Here is a 24,107-nt window from a genome sequence, read left to right on the forward strand (position 1 = left end):
CAATATTTCGATGTGTTACAAACGGAATGACAAAGTTAATATACCCCCATCCTATGGTGGAGGGTATAAAAACTATATATTGCCATCGGCAACTGCTACCATGAAAGTCTTCAGCGGAACTTTGTGCGGTTGTATTTACTTGTTTAATATTATATAGAAGCAATGGAAAATCGAAAATAGGTTTTCAAATTCTGGGGGGCTAAAATTTTTCAGGTGGGTTCGAGGCGCTAAAGTCCAACGGAATGAAATCCAGAGATTATGTTAGCCGCACAATGTCTCCTTTGGAACTCCTTTTTAAGTCATTCTTGGTTAGGTTAGGTGGCAGCGCGATGTATCAGGCTCACTTAGACTATTCAGTCCATTGTGTTACCACAATAGTGAACTTCTTTCTTATCACTGAGTGCTACCCGATTCTATGTTAAGCTCAATGATTTTATAGCCAAGTCCGAACGGCGTTCCACATTGCAGTGAAACCACTTAGAGAAGCTTTGAAACACTCAGAAATGTCAAAATGAAAAACTTTTTGGTGTTCGGTCGAAGCAGGAATCGAACCCACGACCTTGTGTATGCAAGGCGGGCATGCTAACCATTGCACCACGGTGGCCATTCTTGGACGCGTGCTGAATATAACGGTGCTGAGTACTGTTGGAGTGCCCATGGTCTGCGGCTGAAATACTTGGCTGGCCAAGGCTTAAATGATGTCTTGATTGCTTGAGTCTTTCCAGCCTCACGTGCACTTTATGCACCCAGAGAAGGGATATGATCACCCCAAACTTTTATTTAAACTATCTTCAATTCATATAATTTATGTTATAATTTTTATAAATAAACAGATTTGGTACTTCGATGGCGGATAACAGATTTGCTGACAAAGTTAATATACCCCCCATCCTATGGTGGTGGGTATAAAAATATTCACAATTTCTTTAATTCCAAATTAGGTTTTCTACACTAGGTTTACGACTTTTGCGACATACGTATTATACCGTCGTAAACGTATGTCGCAAAAGTCACAGTTTGCGACAGGCCAACCCTGCTTATTATACCCTGTACCACAGTAGCGGTGACGGGTATAAATATGGGAAACATTTAAATCTGAAGCAATTTTAAGGAAACTTCGCAAAAGTGTATTTATGATTTATCGCTCGATATATATGTATTAGAAGTTTAGGAAAATTAGAGTCATTTTTACAACTTTTCGACTAAGCAGTGGCGATTTTACAAGGAAAATGTTGGTATTTTGACCATTTTTGTCAAAATACCAACTAAATCTGAACCGATTTCAACCAAATTTGGCACGCATAGCTACAATGCTAATTCTACTCCCTGTGCAAATTTCAACTAAATCGGAGTTAAAAATTGGCCTCTGTGGTCATATGAGTGTAAATTGGACGAAAGCTATATATGGGAGATATATCTAAATCTGAACCGATTTCAACCAAATTTGGCACGCATAGCTACAATGCTAATTCTACTCCCTGTGCAAAATTTCAACTAAATCGGAGCAAAAAAATGGCCACTGTGGTCATATGATAACTTCTTCCAAAATCAATAGGGTTCTATTCTGATCCAAGTCACATACTTATGCCAAATTTGAAGTCGATTGGACTAAAACTGCGACCTAGACTTTGATTACAAAAATGTGTTCACGGGCAGACGGACATGGCTATATCGACTCAGGAGCCCACCCTGAGCATTTTTGCCAAAGACACCATGTGTCTATCTCGTCTCCTTCTTGGTGTTGCAAACATATGCACTAACTTATAATACCCTGTTCCACAGTGTGGCGCAGGGTATAAAAAGCAAGCCTCGTATATTCCGATCGAGTCCCACGGTGTTGCGTATACAAAAATTGGCATTGCAAGATTATTTGAGAAGAAGTTATTGTATTTGATTTATGGTTGAAGTAACTATCGTTTATAATTGCTCATATTTATCTAAAGATCATCAACTTCATCTTGTCCTTTAATAAATGTTTTTCGATAAGAATCATCATGACCAGCAAACAAATATTTAGTATGTGCAAATAATGTGAAACCTATGGAAACATAAGTATTTATTTACATATAAATATTTAATTATCTGTCTGTCTAACTAGCACACAAAATACACTCCAGTCGAAAGGATATCCTTTTATTTGCTGATGATTATGTTTCGACATATAAATATGTATGTGAGTGTGTTTATGTTACTTACAAATATAAATTATTACAATCACGTCTTGGGTTTTTGGTAAAACTAACAACTGTGGACATCTTGCTGAGGTTACTAATTTTCATATGTCCTTAGATTGACACCCAAGAAGTTGACAAACAGTTTAACGCTTCAGCACGTTTGTAAATTCAATTTACTCACTCTCACTCACTCATCCACTCCAGCATATACAGCCATATTTACTCTCATGTGTGATTTGCTGTGGGTGGTGAGAATAACAAACATGTCACATTAACAGATGTACACGGCATACCTTAACACAAAGAGAAGGCAAAGAGTAGGAAAATTGATAGCTCACACAAACCCACACACACACTCCCCCACCTATGCGAATACATTCGTAATGCAAACAAAATTCCAGCCTTTTGTTGGTGTCATTGCAAATGATAGAGATACTTCAGGACGTGTTTGGACATTTAAGTATAAAATGTGTGTTAAACTGCTCACAAAAAGTGTGAGAGAGATATGGGGAAATATCCGCCGCAACTACCATTATTATCTTCATCATCATTATCTGTTTTTGTATCCTTGGCATTATAGTTATAAAGGCGTTGAAGCATTCAAAAGGAAACAAATTATCGCCATAGTCCATTCACAATGAATGAAGAAAGAAAGTGATTTAGAAACTTGTGAAAAGTTGATTAAGTGTCTGTCGTGTCGGTGATTTAATTACAACTTCAAGGAGAAGCCAAAAGAAAACTGAAACAATAACAAGCAAACAAAAGGAAGCAACGAAATGAGCAAAGCAAATACATTCGTCCAATAAGAAGATGATGATGATGATGACTTTAATGCGTCTTATTTCTATAGATGATACCAGTGCTATTTAAATTTAAACAATTATAAATCATCTCCAAGCAATGATCAAATGTTGCCATAACTCCTAGGCCATTGGTCCTGTAAAAAGGGTCTTGGTTTCCATAGCAAGCTAAAAACGATTTATTGCTCGAAACAATAAGCAACTCTTAAAAATGCATAAATCATAAAGCCAACAAAAAAAAAGCAAAACATCAAATCTAAAGACGACAAGTGAAAACAACGCAAAAAAAGATGGCCCAGACCACTGACAATGGACCCATAGCTTGAATAATATCCAGCAAACTGTCACAATGATAATCGCAAACAACTGCTTTTGCAAGCAAAAGCGCGTAAAGCTATATGGTCTTCTTCTCATTCCATTAGAATTAGAGCCATTCCCCGTCCAGAATCCTGGAACCAAAACGAACAAGCATGACATTCATTCGAAGTCCCTTGGTAGACTAGCCGCCTGCCACCAAACATAGGGTGTTGAGCATCGAAGCATACTAAACGAAGCGAAGACAGTCAGTCAGTAGTGATTTAATTATGACCAACTCTCTCTCTCTCGTTCTCTCTCTTTTACTCAATGAACAACGAAAGAAAAATCAATTCAACTGACAAGGCAAAACGCATTTTGCTGATTAGGAAGCTAAAGTTTTGGTATGGTGAGGTAAAAAGAAATATTTGCGATATACACAGTGGTTAAATGTATTGGATTTCAGTGAGGAACTTAATTCAAAATTTTCTCCATTAGGTTCATATTAAAATCGTAAGACTGGTCTGTAGATCATATACAGGGTAGCTGATATACAACAAAGTCAATGTTGAATACGTATAGCCCCTATATAAACCGACGCTCAGATTTGGCTTGCGGAGCCTCATGGAGGAGCAAAATTCATCCGATCCGGTTGAAATTTGGTACACGGTGTTAGTATATGGTCTTTCACAACCATGCAAAAATTGGTCCAAATCGGTCCATAATTATATATAGCCCCCATATAAACCGACCGCCAGATTTGGTTTGCGGAGCCTCTAAGAGAAGCAAATTTCATCCGATCCGGCTGAAATTTGGTAGATGGTGTTAGTATATGGTCTTTAACAAACATGCAAACATTGGTCCACATCGGCCCATAATCATATATAGCCCCCATATAAACCGATCCCCAGATTTGGCTTGCGGAGCCTCTAAGAGAAGCAGATTTCATCCGATCCGGCTGAAATTTGGTACATGGTGTAAGTATATGGTCTCTAACACCCATGCAAAAATTGGTCGAAATCGGTCCATATTTATATATAGCCCCCATATAAACCGATCCCCAGATTTGACCTCCGGAGCCCCTTGGAAGGGCAAAATTCATCCGATTCGGTTGAAATTTGGTACGTGGTGTTAGTATATGGTCTCTGAAAACCATGCTGGAATTGGTCCATATCGGTCCATAATTTTATGTAGCCCCCATATAAACCGATCCCCAGATTTAACCTCCGGATCCCCTTGGAAGAGTAAAAATCACACGATCCGGTTGGAATTAGGTACGTGGTGTTAGTATATAGTCTCTAACAACCACGGAAAAAGTAGTCATACCGGTCTTAATTATATATAACCCCCATTTAAATCGATCCCCAGATTTGACCTCCGGAGCTATTGGGGGAGCAAAATTCATCCGACCCGGTTGAAATTTGGTACATTGCGCTAGTATATGGCCGCTAACAACCATGCCAAAATTGGTCCTTATCGGTCTATAGTTATATATAGCCGAGCCCCAAAAATAATCTACCAAAATTTTATTTCTATAGAAAATTTTGTTAAAATTTTATTAATTGGTTGATAGTTTTGCTGCAAGTAGAGGATGCTGATGAGGAATGTGGTAATTCCGAAACGTGCGTCCATCCAACCATCTTGCAGTCTATAGGGCTTTGCCCAAATAAATTTGACAAACATTCTTTTCCTCTGTTGGTTAAACTACACTTGTAGTTTAGTCAATGTATGGTTTTAAGCTGCAATAAAAAAACATTATTATATTACTATAGAAAATTTTGTAAAAATTTTATTACTTTAGAAAATTTTATAAAAATTTTATTACCATAAAAAATTTTGTAAAAATTTTATTACTATAGAAAATTTTGTCGAGATTTTATTTCTATAGAAAATTTTGTCAAAATTTTATTTCTATGAACAAATTTTGTCAAAATTTTATTACTATACATAATTGTGTCAAGATTTTATTTCTATGGAAAATTTTGTCAGAATTGTATTTCTGTAGAAAATTTTGTCCAATTTTATTGCTATAGAAAATTTTGTCAAACTGAATTATTTACGTATTTAATCGGCCTTTTTTTTGTTTGTTTAATATATACCCCGTATGGACTAAGTTAGAATTGAGAACACGGTGTTATGCGCTTTACAGACTATCAGTTATTCCGGACGGAATGTCGTTGTTTGTAAAGAATCTTACAGTGTGTCGGATCGATACGACTTGTCGGCGATGGCTAAATAATCGGTAAATGTGTTATCGATCCCATAAACATGCAGCAGTATCGATTATGCCTTCGGACTTAACTTATAATTTGCTCAATATATGGGATATGTTCGATACGAGCACTGTCGTCCGGAATAACTGATAGTCTGTAAAGAGCATTAAGAAGTTTTACGAAACCTTGCCATCGGCAAGTGTTACCGCAACCCAAGTAATTCGATTGTGGATGACAGTCTGTAGTAGAAGTTTCTATGCAATCCATGGTGGAGTTTACATAAGATTCGGCCTGGCCGAACTTACGGCCATATATACTTCCCAGCAGAAAAAAGCCTCGCCAAAAAAGTAATGAAAATGTTCTTTTTGGATCCGGAAGTGGTGAAAAATTGACGCAGAAGCGATGAATTTAACATGGGCTTGTCATAGGACGGAAGTCCTCCATTTCAACAACCGGTGCACTGAATTTGCATCTCTTCTTTAGGTGTGATCCGAATTCAATGTTTTGGATGTAAATTAAAAAATTCTGTGATATTTTGGCAAATAAATAATTTTCATAATTTTTTATAATTTTTATGGATTTTAACTCTTGTCTTAAACGTTTGACCTCAAATATTTTCAGAAATTCACAATTTTTTCAGACTGGATTTAGCATTTTTTTCGACAAAATTTAAATAATTTGTACCATTTTATGACTTCTTACTCTGTTTGCAACCTATTTGAAAAAAGTAAAAATTACCCATTAAAAGTATGAAAAAAACATGTTATAAAAAATTGAATGAAAACAACTTCCTGTATAGTTAGAATAAAGAACATCATTGGGAGTACATCTTCTGGAAGTGCTTTTAAAGTTATGCCTTTGGAAGAACTTCCAAATTTTTTTGCTGGGTTGTTTTTCCATTAACAAAGTACGAATTGTACGAAAATTGTCTTCTGCTTTAGTTCATATTGAAGTTATATGTACGGTCATTGAACCTTATACCCACGTTTAGTTCAAAAAATGTTTCAAACATACTTAAAAAATGGAAAATTTCATTGGGCTGTGGAAAATTTCGCAAAAAATAATAAAATGTATATATATATATATATATATATATATATATATATATATATATATATATATATATATATATATATATATATATATATATATATATATATATATATATATATATATATATATATATATATATATATATATATATATATATATATATATATATATATATATATATATATATATATATACTTAAACTTAATCGGTGAGAAATTCAGTCCTTGTTTCGACATAGCCCCCATATAAACCGATCCCCCAATTTTACTTCTTGAGGGCATAGAGGTATTTGAGATTTATACACCAAATTTGGTGTATACCGGTCCATGGCTTGATATAGCACCCATAAATACCGATCTCCCGATTTGACTTCTTGGGGACATGGATGCCACAATTTTTCATCCGATTTGCTTGAAATTTGAAATCTAGAGGTATTTGAAGTCAGTTAAGAGCTGTGTAAAATTTGTAATATATCGGTCCATGTTTTGATATAGCCCCCATATATTCCGATCTCCCGATTTGACTTCTTGAGGGCATAGAAGGCACAATTTTCAAGCAATTGTTGAAACTTCCGTTTCGACATAAAAATGCGACATCCACTGAATTTTTATTATACACTGCGACGTTTTTTTCAGTCAAATGAAATAGTTTGTGCGTCCTGGAGATACTGGTTGTAATTAATACTGGCCACGTATCGCAAAATACCAAAAAAAACCCCCGAATTTCAGCAAATTTCCCCATCAAATCCCCAACTCAAAACATGCTGAAGAAATGCATTCACTGAATATATCACCAATTTTGGGGAAAATCCCCAATACTGGCAAGCCCGTTAAATAATTCCAGATTTCATTTGGTTTGCAAAAAAGCTTTCATTTGAAGTGAAAATGCTTTATCTTCGAAGGAAACTACTGTGCTCTTTTTGGTTCAATCGATTCACAGGCAGTGTGCGAAAAGGATAACTTTGGCATGGGGAAATGAAAACAACGATTATGAAGATGATGACAATAATCATAAAAACAAATGTACACCACCATTCATCGACTATGGAATATATTGAGTGAGAGAGAGTGGCGACGATGGCGATGGTGGTAATGGTGGCACAAAAATACTTCGGGCCCCCTCTTGTGTACAAGTGCCAAAAAGACAACCACAATTTCCCCCCGCTCCAGCTCCCCTAGAACAGCAAACCATTTGCTAAGAGCCAGAGAAAACAAATCAATGGTGGAAATGGAACTCCACTTGTTTTTGTTCATTTAATGGCGTTTATTATGGTGGCAACTTTGGCATAAATGAGATGGTGAGATGTTAGTAGTGAACAATGCTATAAAATATGAGGTCATAAATTGACCCGATATGAATATGGAATATCCATCCGATTCCCTCTTTCCACCCGCAATTGAGTCTTTGTCGATTTTTGTGTATTCTCTTTAAAGAGTTTGACTTAAATGTATTCAATCTATTAGAGAGTGAGTTTGAGAGTTTCATGATGTTCTATGCTTCCTTCTGGGCAAATTCATTCATCCATATATCCCCCGTTGGCTATACGAGTCAGTCTGTCTTTGGGTTGGCTATGATATGATACTGTTTGTGGTTCTTCTTGTTTGCCGATTAATGGTGTAATGGTGAAAAAGGGATGACTTTGATTACAGCAAATACAAAGAAAACAACAACAAGCAACAAGGAGTACGGCATAAATTTGTTTAAGAAACTCTCAGCAAATATAAATTATGATGAGCATAACAAAATCATAGTCACACTCACACACACGCTCACTTATGTAAATTTAAATCAATTTCCATTTCTCTGTACCACAATGAGTTCATCTATGCTCATACTCATTTAACTCACAAACACACACAAACACACACACACACACTCATGAGTATTAATGACAATTTTCAATTAATAGCATAACATCATTAGTTTCATTGTCCGTCTGTCTCTATCTATCTATGAATGTCTATCTGCCTGGCTTTCGGTCTCTTCCCCCAGTTTCCATAGCCTTTATCAATTCGATAGCTCTTTGGCTCAAACTGTTTATATAACCATATGTAACAATAACAATAACTTTGAGAAACACCCACTCTGTGGGTTTTATCCTGCTAAGTAATCTCCCTATTTATGGATTCATATGTTTGCTTTTGCGTTCATATCAGAGATAATACACACACTCACACACACTAAATACGACATCTGTTGGCTGGTGTGAGCTTCTCCTAAATTTCAAAATCACATATTCATATGTGATTAAGGAAAATGTGGACCAAGTTGACAGTTGTTTTCCTCATTGGCTGCTTAAATCCGGCATTAGCAGTAAATTTGTGTTCTATTAATGATTGGTTGTGGCATTAAATGGTGTTTGGCTAATAATCCTCATAAATTGCAAATATGCAATTGCAAATTAAATTACGAGGACCTATTAAGAGATTAAATGCAAATATTGATTTAATTCCCTATAAAAGTTTTATTTGATTAAATATAATTAAAATCAGCGAAAAAGAATTGAATCAGAACGAAACGCAGTACAAAATTTTGAATTGAAAATTCTTCTATCACAGAATTAATTAGAAATAAAAATATACATGATTAAAATTTGTTTGATTTCCTCCGGCACTTTCATTGAATTTTTGTAATTGGTTCAATTAAAAATTTAATAGATTTTGATCATAAAACTTATTTAGTTTTTTTTGGAGCAATCAATTATTTTATAGTATTGTTTTATTATTTAAATGAAATAATATTCTTGTAAATTTAGACGACCTTATACATTCTTATGAGTTTTCCGATTGTAATTAAAGTTTGATTTTTTTAAAATTTGAGTCAAAACTTAATAACCTAATGAAAAGTAAGAAACTAGTTATTTTCGATTGAAATTTTGAATTATTTTTTTTTTAAGGAAATACTTTTTATTTAATTAAAATGATGGTATATTTATTGTTTTAATTAAGCATGCAAAAATGTTGAACCAACACCGTTTAGCAAATCTGTTATCCGCCATCGAAGTACCAAATCTGTTTATTTATAAAAATTATAACATAAATTATATGAATTGAAGATAGTTTAAATAAAAGTTTGGGGTGATCATATCCCTTCTCTGGGTGCATAAAGTGCACGTGAGGCTGGAAAGACTCAAGCAATCAAGACATCATTTAAGCCTTGGCCAGCCAAGTATTTCAGCCGCAGACCATGGGCACTCCAACAGTACTCAGCACCATTGTATTCAGCACGCGTCAAAGAATGGCCACCGTGGTGCAATGGTTAGCATGCCCGCCTTGCATACACAAGGTCGTGGGTTCGATACCTGCTTCGACCGAACACCAAAAAGTTTTTCAGTGGTGGATTATCCCACCTCAGTAATGCTGGTGACATTTCTGAGTGTTTCAAAGCTTCTCTAAGTGGTGTCACTGCAATGTGGAACGCCGTTCGGACTTGGCTATAAAATCATTGAGCTTAACATAGAATCGGGTAGCACTCAGTGATAAGAAAGAAGTTCACTATTTGGTAACACAATGGACTGAATAGTCTAAGTGAGCCTGATACATCGCGCTGCCACCCAACCTAATCAAGAATTACTTAAAAAGGAGTTCCATTTTTACCATAATCTCTGGATTTCATTCCGTTGGACTTTAGCGCCTCGCACCCACCAGAAAAATTTTAGACCCCCCAGAATTTGATTACGATTTTCAATTGCTTCTATATAATATTAAACAAGTAAATACAACCGCACAAAGTTCCGCTAAAGACTTTCATGGTAGCAGTTGCCGATGGCAATATATAGTTGTTTTTATAATAATAAATTATTATAAGTGAATGTTTGAAGTCTGATATTTATGAAATAAAACTGTGGTTGAACTAATGATTTAAGTTCCTAAATTTATGTTTAGTTTAATAATAATATCTTAATAGCGCTGCAAAAAAAAAAAAGAATCGCCAAAAAAGTAGTAAAACTGTTGTGTTCGGAAGTGGTGCAATATTGGCGCAGAAGCGATGAAATTAAGATGGGCATGTCATAGGACGGATGCCCACCATTTCAAGAACCGTTGCACTGAATTTGCATCACTTTAAAGGTGTGATCCGAATTGAGTGTTAAATGAAAAATTTCGTGATATTTTCCCAAATAAATAAAATTAAAATAAAATTCGCAATTTTTCTAGAATTGACTTTGCATTTTGTCGACAGAATTTAAATAATTTGTATCATTTTATTAATTATCACTTTTTTATCCTATTTGAATCAAAAACAAGTAAGTAAAGTCTAAAGTTGGGCGGGACCGACTATATTATACCCTGCACCACTATGAAGACAAGAAGAAACACTTGTGTTACCATCTCATCTGCTTCAAATTTGCTGGGAGCTATATAAAAGTTTGCATTTCCAGATACAAATTCTTTTAATGGAGACAATTTTTTGTACTTTTACAACAATTCAAGAATTAAAATTTTAATCGGCTAAAGCACTGGGATGAAAAAATAATACACTGTACCACAGTAGTGGTGAAGGGTATACAAATATGGGAAATATGAAGCGAGAAAAATTTTAATGCAATTGAAATGCAAAGAGCATTTATGATTTATCAGGCGATACGTACATATGTATTCGAGATATAGGACAATTTTAGTAATATTTACAATTTTTGCTATTCATCAGTGGCGATTTTACAAGGATATTGGTTAGTTCTCGCCAAGATATGTGGACAAGTGTGGGTTGTGATATATTATTTGGTCTAGTCGGGCGACTTGGAGCCTTATTTAAAACTCAACCTTTCTGTGGAAATTTTGGCATTACAGTGTGTACCCTACACACATGGCTAAGATATGGGGAAATCATCACAGAATTTTGTGTAAAGTATGGGAATTTTGGTCATATTTGTATAAACCGGAAAAACAGATATATGGAGGCTTAGGTTAGGTTAGGTTTTAGAGGATGACATCAATTTTTGTGTTGAAATTGATGTCCACTTAGACCAGTATAGGTCCATTTTAATTCCTCGATCTGATCTTTCCATCTTCTTCCCTCCGATGCGGTCCGTTTTGTCCCAGAGCTTCCTCCTGCTCGTTCTCTTTGAAAGAAAGCTCAGAACAACCATCCAGAGGCCCTGATGAATATATGGAGGCTTTATCTAAATCTAAACCAAATTAGATCAAACTTGGCACACTTAAATATCATATTAAATAAATTCTCTGTGGAAATCAATGTCAATTGGAGGAAAATCCCATTGAAAATGGGTCCAAAATAAGAAGCAGTCTACCATATTTCCCCAACTCTGGTGTACGTATATATAGGAGCTACATATAATCTGAACCGGTTTTGACTAAATTTGACATTCATAGTTAGAATAATAATTCTGCAGTCTCTGCAAAATTCCACGTAAATGGGAGTATAACTTTGGCCCCCGTGGTCATAAGAGTATAAATCGGACGAAAGATATATATGGGAGCTATATCTAAATCAGAACCGATTTCAACCAACTTTGGCACACTTACCGATACTATTAAACGTACTCCTTGTGCAAAATTTGAAACAATTCAGGGCAAAACTCTGACTTTTGAGGCCATATAAGTGCAAATCGGACGAAAGATATATATGGGAGCTATATCTAAATCTAAACCGATTTCAATCAAATTTACCAAGCATTGGTAAACTCTACTCTACTCTCTGTGCAAAATTTCACGGAAATCGTTAGTAAACTTTAGTCTCTGTTGCTATATGAGTCTAAATCGGACGAAAGATATATATGGGAGCTATATCTAAATCTGAAGCGATTTGGTTGATATTTTGCAAGTTTTTCGAGACTCATAAATTATTCGGATATACGGAATTTGAAGAACAATGGTTGATAAACACGCCAATTATGACCAGATCGGGGATAAATATATATGACAGCTATATCAAAATCTGAACCGATTTTTTCCAAAATCAATAGCGATTGTCTTTGTTCCAAAAAACGACCCTATGGCAAATTTGAGGACGATCGGACTTAAACCGCGACCTGTACTTTGCGCACAAAAATACATGAAGAGACAGACTGACAGACAGACTGACAGACAGACAGACGGACATCGCTAAATCGACTCAGAATTTAATTCTAAGACGATCGGTATACTAAACGATGGGTCTCAGACGTTTCCTTCTTGGCGTTACATACAAATGCACAAACTTATTATACCCTGTACCACAGTAGTGGTGAAGGGTATAAATATGGGAAACATTTAAATCTGAAGCAATTTTAAGTAAACTTCGCAAAAGTTTATTTATGATTTATCGCTCGATATATACATGTTTTAGAAGTTTAGGAAAATTAGAGTCATTTTGACAACTTTTCGACTAAGCAGTGGCGATTTTACAAGGAAAATGTTGGTATTTTGATCACTTTTGTTGAAATCAGAAAAACATATATATGGGAGCTATATCTAAATCTGAACCGATTTCAACCAAATTTGGCACGCATAGCTACAATGCTGATTCTACTCCCTGTTCAAAATTTCAACTAAATCCGAGTTAAAAATTGGCCTCTGTGGTCATATGAGTGTAAATCGGGCGAATGCTATATATGGGAGATATATCTAGGTAAGGTTAGGTTAGGTTATGTGGCTGCCCGATGTATCAGGCTCACTTAGACTATTCAGTCCATTGTGATACCACAGTGGTGAACTTCTCTCTAATCACCTCTCTAATAACGCTGCCCGATTCCATGTTAAGCTCAATGACAAGGGACCTCCTTTTTATAGCCGAGTCCGAACGGCTTTCCACATTCCAGTGAAACCACTTAGAGAAGCTTTGAAACCCTTAGAAATGTCACCAGCATTACTGAGGTTGGATAATCCACCGATCGCAGCAGGAATCGAACCCACGACCTTGTGTATGCAAGGCGGGCATGCTAACACAGAAAAAAATATCACCAAAATATTTCCAATTAAAAAGTTAATTGAAATTGAAAATTTTTTCAATTAATAAATTAATTGATACAATTAACTTTTTAATCATGATAGAAACATTAAGTTAATTAAGTCAATGATTGAAATTTTTAAAATGTTTAATTAAAAAATTAATTGATACAATTAACTTTTTAATCAAATTCGGAAGACTAATTCAGTTAAAAAAGTGCTGATTTTTTTTTTACTTTTTTAATTAAAAATGTATTTCAAACAATCATTTGTTAATCCAAATAAAAACTCTAAGCCAATCTAACTAAGTAATTAAAAATAGTTACCTTTTTTAATTAATAAATTAATTGCGTTTTGCAATCAACATCAATTAAATTTTTAATTGAATCAATTAAAAAATTAATTGAATTTTGCTGAAAAAATCAATTAATTTTTTAATCAAGAATTTTTTCTTTGCCCAATTAAAACTGTGATTGATACTATCATTTTCGTGATTGAAGACATTTCAATTAAAAAATTAATTGGATCAATTAATTTGGTGATTGAATCAGAGAAAATTTTTTTTGTGTGAACCATTGCACCACGGTGGCTCTAAATCTGAACCGATTTCAACCAAATTTGGCACGCATAGCTACAATGCTAATTCTACTCCCGGTGCAGAATTTCCATTAAATCGGAGTAAAAGATTGGCCACTGTGGCCATATGAGTGTAAATCGGGCGAAAGCTATATATGGGAGATATATCTAAATCTGAACCGATTTCAATAAAATTTGGCACACTTGACTACACTACTAATTATACTTCTTGTTTAGTAACTTGAAAATTTGTAATTATAATTCAAGTTGGCGACAAAAATTGAAAAGAGTGGACTGTATTTTTCTTGTAAATTTATTTGGTGATGCAAACCTTTCGACGACCAAACTATAAGTGAATTTCTATTTTTACTACAATTATTAGCACAACTTCGTTACATGGGTGGTTGATGTAAATTTTTAATATTCTATGTTCTAGCGGTATGCAAAAAAAGTGCAAAAAGAGAGCAAAAACAATAACTTATATACTAGCCTAACAGGTAGAAAATCATACGATGGTTATTGCTGGTTGTTGCTGTTACATTGATCAATTCGATTAAACATTAGTCTTATGGTATAACACTTAATTTAGCAAACAAAGCATAGTCTAACAATGCAACAGAAGCGTAACATAAACAAGGGGCAAATTAACTTTACTGATACAAAGTAATATATAATTGAACAAAGTAATTTAAATAATTTGAAAATTTATAAATCTAAATTACGTTTCATAAACTCATTTCAAAACATACTGCCGCCCCTGAAACGTCGTTTCAGTTAAATGGGAGTAGAGCAATTTTTGTGACTGGACGGGTGTATGTATTTTTCTCTGTCTTGATGGATACCACTCGAACTCTGCCATCATTTCCAGGATGAACTTGAACTATTTTTCCAAGTAGCCACTTAGTTGGAGGTAGACCAGGTTCTTTGAGTACGACAATATCACCGACGGAAAAATCTCTTTGTGCTGTCTGCCATTTCGGTCTTTGTTGCAAAGATGTGATATACTCAGAGGACCATCTTTTCCAGAAACCCTGTACCATTTGCTGCAATAACTTCCAATGTTTTAGCTTTGGCAATGGGGATGCAATATAGTTTGGCTCTGGAAGTGAAGTAAGAGGTTCACCTATAATGAAATGAGATGGGGTTAGCGGATTTAAGTCTTCATCTGATATGGGACAGAGCGGTCGACTATTTAAAATTGCTTCAATTTGTGTGAGCACAGTATACATTTCCTCATAGGACAGCAATGATGATCCAACTACTCGCTTAAGGTGTAACTTTACAGATTTAACATTTGATTCCCAAATGCCACCAAAGTGAGGGGAGGATGGAGGTATAAAATGCCATGTTGTTCCGTCTTTGGCGATAGATGATGCAATATCGGAGTTTGATGTCTCGTCTAACAGCATTTTATGCATTTCTGATAATAAACGACGAGCACCATGAAAATTCGTGCCATTGTCACAATACAGATTACAACACGATCCTCGACGGGATATGAATCGTTTAAAGGCCAAAATAAATGCTTCAGAACTAAGGTCACTTACGAGTTCAAGGTGCAGTGCCTTCGTCGAAAGACAAATAAAAAGTGCTATATACGATTTACATACCCTTGGCCTTTTGCAGTTAGTCATCTTAATGGTAATAGGACCAGCGATATCGCAACCTGTATTGAAGAATGGTCGATGTTGTTGTATTCGTTCTTTTGGCAGATTTGCCATTAGTTGTTGTGAAGTTTGGCGGCGTAACATAAAGCAGCGCTTACATTTGAATACCACAGAGCGAATCAAATTCCATGCGCCTAATACCCAATATTGTTGTCGTAAAATTATAAATAATTCCGTCACGCCGACATGTAAATATTTTATATGTAGATCTGTAATAATTATTTCAGCTATCCAGCTCTTTGGAACGATGATTGGATGTTTGATATTATATGGAACCGTCGATTCTTGGATTCGTCCGCCTACACGCAGAAGCCCTTCACTGTCGAGAAATGGTGAGAGTTTTTGAAGAGGCCCTGCAGGTAAATTTCTATTGGCTTGAAGCGATTTTATTACATCTGAAAAACTGAAATTTTGGATACACAGCAGAATTTTTAGTTTAGCATTATGGATTTCAGCATACGAAATAAATGAGAAAGATTTTAAACGTTTGAAAAATCTTAAAACATATGCTACAATTCTTAGTAGCTTATACCAATTAGAGAATTTTTCAGCAACCTGCAGCAGCATTGGTTTATCATCAACCTTCGCAGACAAAACAATTTTCCTTTTTTCTGCATTAATTTCTTCAGGCTCTTCATCAAGTTTAAATTTAGTTTGAGGCCATTTCGACTCATCAAATTTCATCCAAGATGGTCCGCTCCACCATAAATCAAATTTTAACAATTTTTCTGGATAAAGGCCCCTGGAAGCACAATCCGCTGGGTTTTCTTTTGTGTTTACGTAATTCCAAAATTTGCGAGGGATGGTTGTCAGAATTTCATCGGTTCTGTGCGATACAAAAAGTTTCCATGTTCTGGGAGGAGCTGAAAGCCAGTGTAAAACGATTTGTGAATCTGTCCAAGCAAAAAGTTTTGAATTTTGTAGGTTAAGCGAAATTTTAATTGTAGAATACAAACGACATAATAATAAAGCGGCGCATAATTCCATTCTTGGGATCGAGATGGGCTTAAGTGGGGCGACTTTTGATTTTGCAGCAATTAGATTTACCTTTGAATTTTGACGTGATACACAATAAATTACAGCAGAGTAGCCGCGACTGGACGCATCACAAAAACAATGTATTTCGTAATCCGAATTTACGAAAATATTTCGAGGAATTGAAAGTTTTTCAAAATAATATATTTCATTCTTTAGCCTTTTCCATTCTTGGCTCATTACCTGAGGTATGGGATCATCCCATGCATTTTTCAGTAACCACAGTCGCTGTAGAAAAATTTTCATAAGTATAGTCGATGGGGACAAAAATCCAAAAACGTCGAATATTGAAGCCGTATCTGAAAGTATTTTACGTTTTGTTATTGATTCATCATTAGGTTTTGCGGCTACACGAAATGAATAAGTATCATTTATGGGATTCCAATAAAGCCCGAGTAATTTAATATGTGAATCTGAGGATTTACCAACTTCGATATATTCAATTGGAAAATTTTGTAAAAATTTGGGGGAATTTGAGCTCCATTTTCGAAGCATAAATCCTCCTTGTTTTAATAAGGAGATTAACTCGTCTCTAGCTTGTTCAAGGCATTCCTCTGTTTCGGCACCTGCCATGACGTCATCGACATATATGTTGCGCAAAATGATTGATGCAGCCGTGGGATATTTTGTTTTGTTGTCATTTGCTAATTGTTCAAGTACACGCACTGATAAAAAAGGAGCACACGAAGTTCCGTAAGTGACTGTGCACAATCGATAATGTCCAATGGGTTTACTTGGGTCATCTCTCCAAACAACTCTTTGATAGTCACGATCATCTGGACAAACCCAAATTTGCCGAAACATTTTTGTTATGTCGGCTGTAAAAACGAAAGAATATTTACGAAAACGCAACGAAACTCCAAATAAATCTCTTTGAATGGGTGGTCCAATGTTTAATGTGTTATTAAGAGATTTACCATTATCATCTTTAAAAGACCCATCAAACACTACTCTCAGTTTTGTTGTGCTACTCTCCGGCTTAAGAATGGAATGATGTGGGAGATAGTAGTGTGGTGTATTTTCAATTTCGTCAACTGGAACTTTCTCCATATGGCCTAATTGTTCATACTCATTCATAAATTTTATATAAAGCTGTTTCAATTCTTTGTTTTTGGCGAATCTTCTTTCCATATTGTGTAGTCTAGAAATAGCACCTTTTAAAGTATTTTCAAATACTGGGTTTGAGATATTGAATGGTAGTTTAACAATGTACTTGCCGTCTGCTGCCTTTGTGTGTGTAGATCGAAAATGTATCTCTGCAGGGTCGTCGTTGGTCGAATCGATGGTATGTTTTTCGCAAGGAAATTGTTCGATGTCCCAAAATCTTTGTAGCAAATCGTCGATATTTGTGGAAACAGTGAATGACATCAAACATGAATTATTAGTGTCGTGCTCATATTGACCTGCAATTATCCAACCAAAAATGGAATTAATAGCTGTTAATCCTGTGGGTTTCAAGTCCAATTTTCCATCCTTTAGAATTGACCAAACTACATCAGCACCCAATAACAAATCTACTGGGCCAGTAACATTAAAGTTTTGATCAGCGAGATTAAGTTTCGAAATAATATTTTTGTTGTCCTCACAGAAATTGTAGCTCGGTATGTCGGTGGTGATTCGGTTAAGAATGTATAAATTAACTGTTACCATGTCTTTGCTGAACGATGAATAAACATTAATCTTAACCTGTCCTCTTGTTACTCCAGCATTTGACGAAGCTATTCCTGAAATTGATAGACGGGCATTTGTTCTTCTTAGTCCAAGTAGCTGGACACACGATTCTGTAATAAATGAGACTTGTGACCCTGAATCGACTAATGCACGAACTCTTATGAAGTGGCCAAATTGATTTTTCATACGAACGATAGCTGTCGGTAATATGGTTTGCAATGGTTGATGTGAAAATATGTGGTTACTTACGACTTGAGATGTTGTGGTTCGAGGTTGGAACGAACTGCCAATGTTGAACTGCTGAGTTGTTGTGTCATGTTGCGTCTGTGAAAAATCTTGAACAATTGGGCTGTCTCGAGTTGAAAAATGAGATTGAACAAAATCACCTTGCGATGGTAATTCACGATTTGGAGTTGTGGAAGATTCTTGTTCCCGTGTTGCATATTGTTGATAATGAACCAAGGTGTTGTGGCGATTGTTGCAGTTTCGACATCTGTATTTTGAGCTACAATTAGAGGCATTATGTCCAGATTTCAGGCAGTTAAAACATAGCGAATTGTCCTTAATAAACTTGCGTCTACCTTCAATGTCTAAATTTATGAATTCTGAACATTGAAATAATTTATGTTGTTGTTTGCATTTCTTGCACGACGTATTTGATGTACGTGAAAAATTTGAACGAACTGAGGGTTGCTTACCAGTTGAAGTTGATGCTACCATTTCATTTGATTCCGTGTATGTGTACCTTTTTTCGAGGAATTCTATAAAGTGATAAACAGAAACGTTTGACTTTGATCCTACCTCCTCTGACCACTGAATTCTAGTTACGGAGTCTAATTTCGAGAGCAATAAATATATTAACCAAGGGTCTCTGGCCTCCATTTCAGAAGCCTTTAATCCTCTCAGACATTCATCTGCACCATCAATAATTTTTCGAAGTGTTTTATGGTTCGTAGATGTCATCGATGGAAGCTTTAAAAAGGTTTTGATATACGAATATGCACATAAGTGAGGTCTATTATACCTGCTTTCCAACTTGTCCCAAGCTTCCATATAATGTTCATCCGATATTGGAATGTTTTTTATAAGATCCGCAGCTTCACCATCCAGGTAGGAAATTAAATAGTAAAACTTTTGCGTTTTTGTTAAATGGGCTTTCCTGTCCACAGACCCAAGAAACAAATCACGAAATGTTCCCCATTTACTGTACTCACCCGAAAATTTTGGTATAAGGATTTTGGGTAGTGCGATATCATTTTCTTTTGGAACTATGTTACCCAGCTCCGAAAGTAGTCTATTTTGCTGCACAGCAATTGTTTGTAAGGTATTCGATGCATTTTCCTGACTTTTCTGCCGTAATCGAATTGCTTTTAGTAAGGTAGAATATATGTACAAATACTTCGATTCGTATTGTTCGAAAGTTTCTTCCTTTGCGGCAGCTGCATCTGCCGTCGGCTCTTGCTCAAATTCTGACAAACCATCCTCGACTTGCACGTACTGCTCCCAATATGTCTTCACAGCTTCCAGACGTGTTTCCAACTCCTCTGTACTGGTACTTTCAGTGATGTTACCACAGTACACGTGGTATCGGGTTAGTCCGGCACGAATGCGGCTACGCTGTACTTTTAAACTTTTTAATGTCGGCATTTCCAAATAAAATTTACTTTAACGACGAAATAACTTTACTTTATCCGTTGGCGAAGAAGGGCCAAAAAATGTTTAGTAACTTGAAAATTTGTAATTATAATTCAAGTTGGCGACAAAAATTGAAAAGAGTGGACTGTATTTTTCTTGTAAATTTATTTGGTGATGCAAACCTTTCGACGACCAAACTATAAGTGAATTTCTATTTTTACTACAATTATTAGCACAACTTCGTTACATGGGTGGTTGATGTAAATTTTTAATATTCTATGTTCTAGCGGTATGCAAAAAAAGTGCAAAAAGAGAGCAAAAACAATAACTTATATACTAGCCTAACAGGTAGAAAATCATACGATGGTTATTGCTGGTCAATAGGGTTCTATTCTGAGCCAAAACAAATACTTGTGCCAAATTTGAAGTCGATTAGACTAAAACTGCGACCAAACTGCGACCTAGATTTTCTGTTCACAGACATACGGACAGACGGACATGGCTATATCGCCTCAGGAGCCCACCCTGAGAATTTTTGCCAAAGACACCATGTGTCTATCTCGTCTCCTTCTGGGTGTTGCAAACATATGCACTAACTTATAATACTGTTCCGCCACGCATGGTATAAGAAGTATTGGAAGCTTCAACCTTTAATCATAATTGTTTTTAATGCAAATATTCAATATGTCAGTTATATTAAATATTATTTCTTTAAATGCGAAATGTTCCAACATAATAATTAGCCCTACATTATTAAATTTTATATCGATTTGTGTTTGATTAAAAAATCATTGATTCCTTGTTGTTAAATTCAATCTAGAGTTCTTCGAAGTTAAGCAAAAAAAAAAAAAAAAAGAAAAAAAATCGAGAATATATTCACTCCACCAACACTTAAACTATAGTAGTGCTTGTCTTTTGGATGTTCCCCGTGAACCCCATATGTATGTGGGGTAATTCACAATCTGTAGTGGTGGTTAGGTGACACTCAATCAAAACATCAGTGACAGTTGTCAGAAGCGAACAGGCGTGAAATTGCTTTTGTGTCAAATGATGGCACATTTTGTGGAAAATCTTGGAAAACCTCCTTGGAGGATATATATTGTCAGAAGTGTTACACTATCATTGATGTTCACACACAAATGGATGGGATAGTGAATCCTTGTAGCCAGAATGTTGCCAGTAATTATTTGAAATCATCACTAGCATCGTAAAACTCAATCAAGACAAGACAACATAAACTTAAATTACTTTACTTGGATGCAAAGAAAAGAAGGAGACCCAATGTTATTCTTATTTCTCTCCCGCATCATCATCATCATCCGTTTCCTTCTGCTCTATCATTCAACATTGTACTTGGAATAATAATTTACGTAGTTACAAAATTTCCAAAAACACAAAACACCAACAAAAAACAAATTCCTTTAACCATAAAGACTTAATTAGTTTGAGAATAAGTTGGTACATGGATCTACCACTTAGTCATTTCTCTTTGTTTTTTTTTTTTAGAGGGGAGATGGAGGAGGAGGCTTCGCTGATAGCATCATGGCCTTTTTCACAATGCGTACATTTGGAATCAATTACAAATGCCAGAAGATAAGAAGAATACGGTTATTATGCAAATGTGGTCTCGTTATGAATCCTTATTCTCTTGCTCTTCTTGCTTGGGATTCGTGATAAGAAACATCTTTGAATGGCTGTTCTCATTGCTTCAGAGAATGAATGTTCCCATTCGCATTGTTCGCCTCCTTACATTCCTTTGGTTTTGTGCTATTCTGAAGGACCTTTTCGTAGAGCATTCCCATTGTATGTGAATGGTAGTAATAATAGCGCTATGGAGAGTACATCATCATAATCATGCATATTTTGGCATTTACAATTGTGCGTATCTTTATTACCATACTAAACTGAGAATATTGATTTGCTCCTTCCTATTTCAAATGATCGAAATATGATTTGTTCCTTTGGCTGTATTTTTTTTTATTGTCCTGATTATGTTTTTGCATATGGTGGAGAGGGAAGACTATATGCAAAATGAAATTTACATTTCCACAGATGAAATGTAAGCCGTTACGGAAATTTTTAATATTTGATAGGAAATCGTTTATGAGAAGCTTCATTACAAGGTTAACATTAACAATGGGATTAAATCAAACGTTTATGGCAGGCACCATTGATCGTACACTGTCGAAAACAGTTTGCTCAAATTCACACATATTTTTTGAAAATAAAACCATTAAAATATTTTACTATTGATTTCACTCCAGTTTATACACACACACACCATAGGATGGTGGTGTAATAAGTTTACCATTTTATTAGTAACCACGATTGCCACATTTGGTAGAATTCTACCAAAACTGGTAGATTTTTTATAGATTGATAGATTGGTAAAATTCTTGATGTTTTGGTAGATTTTGGAAAATATTCCTCTCCAACTAAGAAGTACTTCACAACTTTTTATAGAAACAAAATTTTGAAAACAACAATTTCTATAGAAATAAAGTTTTAAGAAGAATCTCCTTAGAAATAAAATGTTGACAAAAGCTTCTATAGAAATAAAATTTTGACAACATTTTCTATAGAAATAAAATTTGGACAAAATTTTCGATAGAAATAAAATTTTGAGAAAATGTTGACTAAATTTGACCAAATTTTCTATAGAAATAAAATTTCGACAACATTTTCTATACAAATAACATTTTGACAAAATTTCTGTAGAAATAAAATTTTGACAAAATTTCTATAGAAATAAAATTTCGATAAGACTTTCTATCGAGATAAAATTTTAACAATATTTTCTGTAGAAATAAAATTTTGACAAATAAAATTTTGTAATAAAAAAAGTTTTAAGAAAAATTTCCGTAGAAATAAAATTTTTACAAAATCTTCTATAGAAATAAATTTTTTGAGAAAATTTTCTATAGAAATAAAGTTTTGACAAAATTTTCTATAGAAATAAATCTTATAGAAAAGTGTCTATAGAAATTTTTTGAAAAGTTTCTATAGAAATAACATTTTGAGAAGATTTCCTATAGAAAAAAAACCTTGAGAAAATGTTCCGTAAAAAAAATTGACACAATTTTCTACACTGTTAGAAAAATATGTTTTTCATATGTTCCGATATAAACAAAATGTGTTTCGGGCACAATTTTAAAACACAAAATATTTAAGTGCAAATATATAATGTTCCTAAACTAACAGTAAATGTTTGGGACATCTATGTTAATATGTTAGAATATATTATGTTTGGGGCATGAATGTTTCATAAAAATCATATGTGTGAATGCAAACATATATAAATTTACAAATTTCGACTAAATATACATATGTTGTGATATCAACATAACACAGCGAAAGAATCAAAAGAGAACAATTTCTGTGAAACCGCTTGTATGTTGTTTCGGAAAACTGTTTTATGATAAGGCCAAAAAAAGTCTAAATATTATTTAATTTGAAAAAACAGCATATGTTTTCGCCTTGAGAGCAGCATTTTATATATGTGTGGACATGTGTTTTGTTTATCATTTTGGCATATGGGCACAATTTTTTTCTTGGTTCGTTAAAAGAAATCAGGGGTCTTCATAAAAATAACAATAAAAATAACTATACTCTTTTTAGAGTTGGTACAGTAAAATGAAATAAGGAGAAAATAGTGAAAAATTACACAGTAAAATGTGTAAAAACAAAGTTTAGTTCCTCTTTATTAATAAGTAGTCCACGAGTAGTTGACGGACACCTTCAAATATAAAAGCGGGCATTAAGTTCGAGTTTTGCAGCTAAAACAATTTAAAAAGTTTATTTTCTTTAAAATGAATTATTAAAGAAACATAAAAGGCATTTTAGAGCGATGGTGTTAAATGCTAGTAAACAACTGTTCACGCCTAAATAAATTTATGTTTATATTATAAAATTATTTATGTATGTTTATACTCGACTCCACATTCTTCTTTTTTTAGAGTTTTTGAATTCCTTCCAAATTCTAAAGTTTTGTACCAGTTTTTGTTACAAAATTGTTATTTTTGCAATAAAAAAATAATATTTTATACAAAAATCATTCGATTTCGTTTATATCAAGCACTGTTTCTGACTGTAAATCTTTAATAAC

The 24,107-nt window shown here is 34.5% G+C and overlaps 1 protein-coding gene across 1 annotated transcript; it reads right to left on the reverse strand.

Moving 5' to 3' along the window:
- Positions 1–7,575: 7,575 nt before the first annotated feature.
- Positions 7,576–20,014, reverse strand: LOC142235958 (uncharacterized). The gene is made up of 4 exons (XM_075307208.1): positions 16,880–20,014; positions 15,605–15,754; positions 14,837–15,559; positions 7,576–7,728 (listed from the first exon to the last, which is right to left on the reverse strand). The coding sequence occupies exons 1-4, from the start codon at positions 20,012–20,014 to the stop codon at positions 7,576–7,578; spliced, it is 4,161 nt and encodes a 1,386-aa protein (XP_075163323.1).
- Positions 20,015–24,107: the final 4,093 nt, after the last annotated feature.

The sequence above is a fragment of the Haematobia irritans genome, chromosome 4 (genome assembly GCF_050003625.1).
Source record: "Haematobia irritans isolate KBUSLIRL chromosome 4, ASM5000362v1, whole genome shotgun sequence".
In the NCBI taxonomy this organism is placed as follows: Eukaryota; Metazoa; Arthropoda; class Insecta; order Diptera; family Muscidae; genus Haematobia; species Haematobia irritans.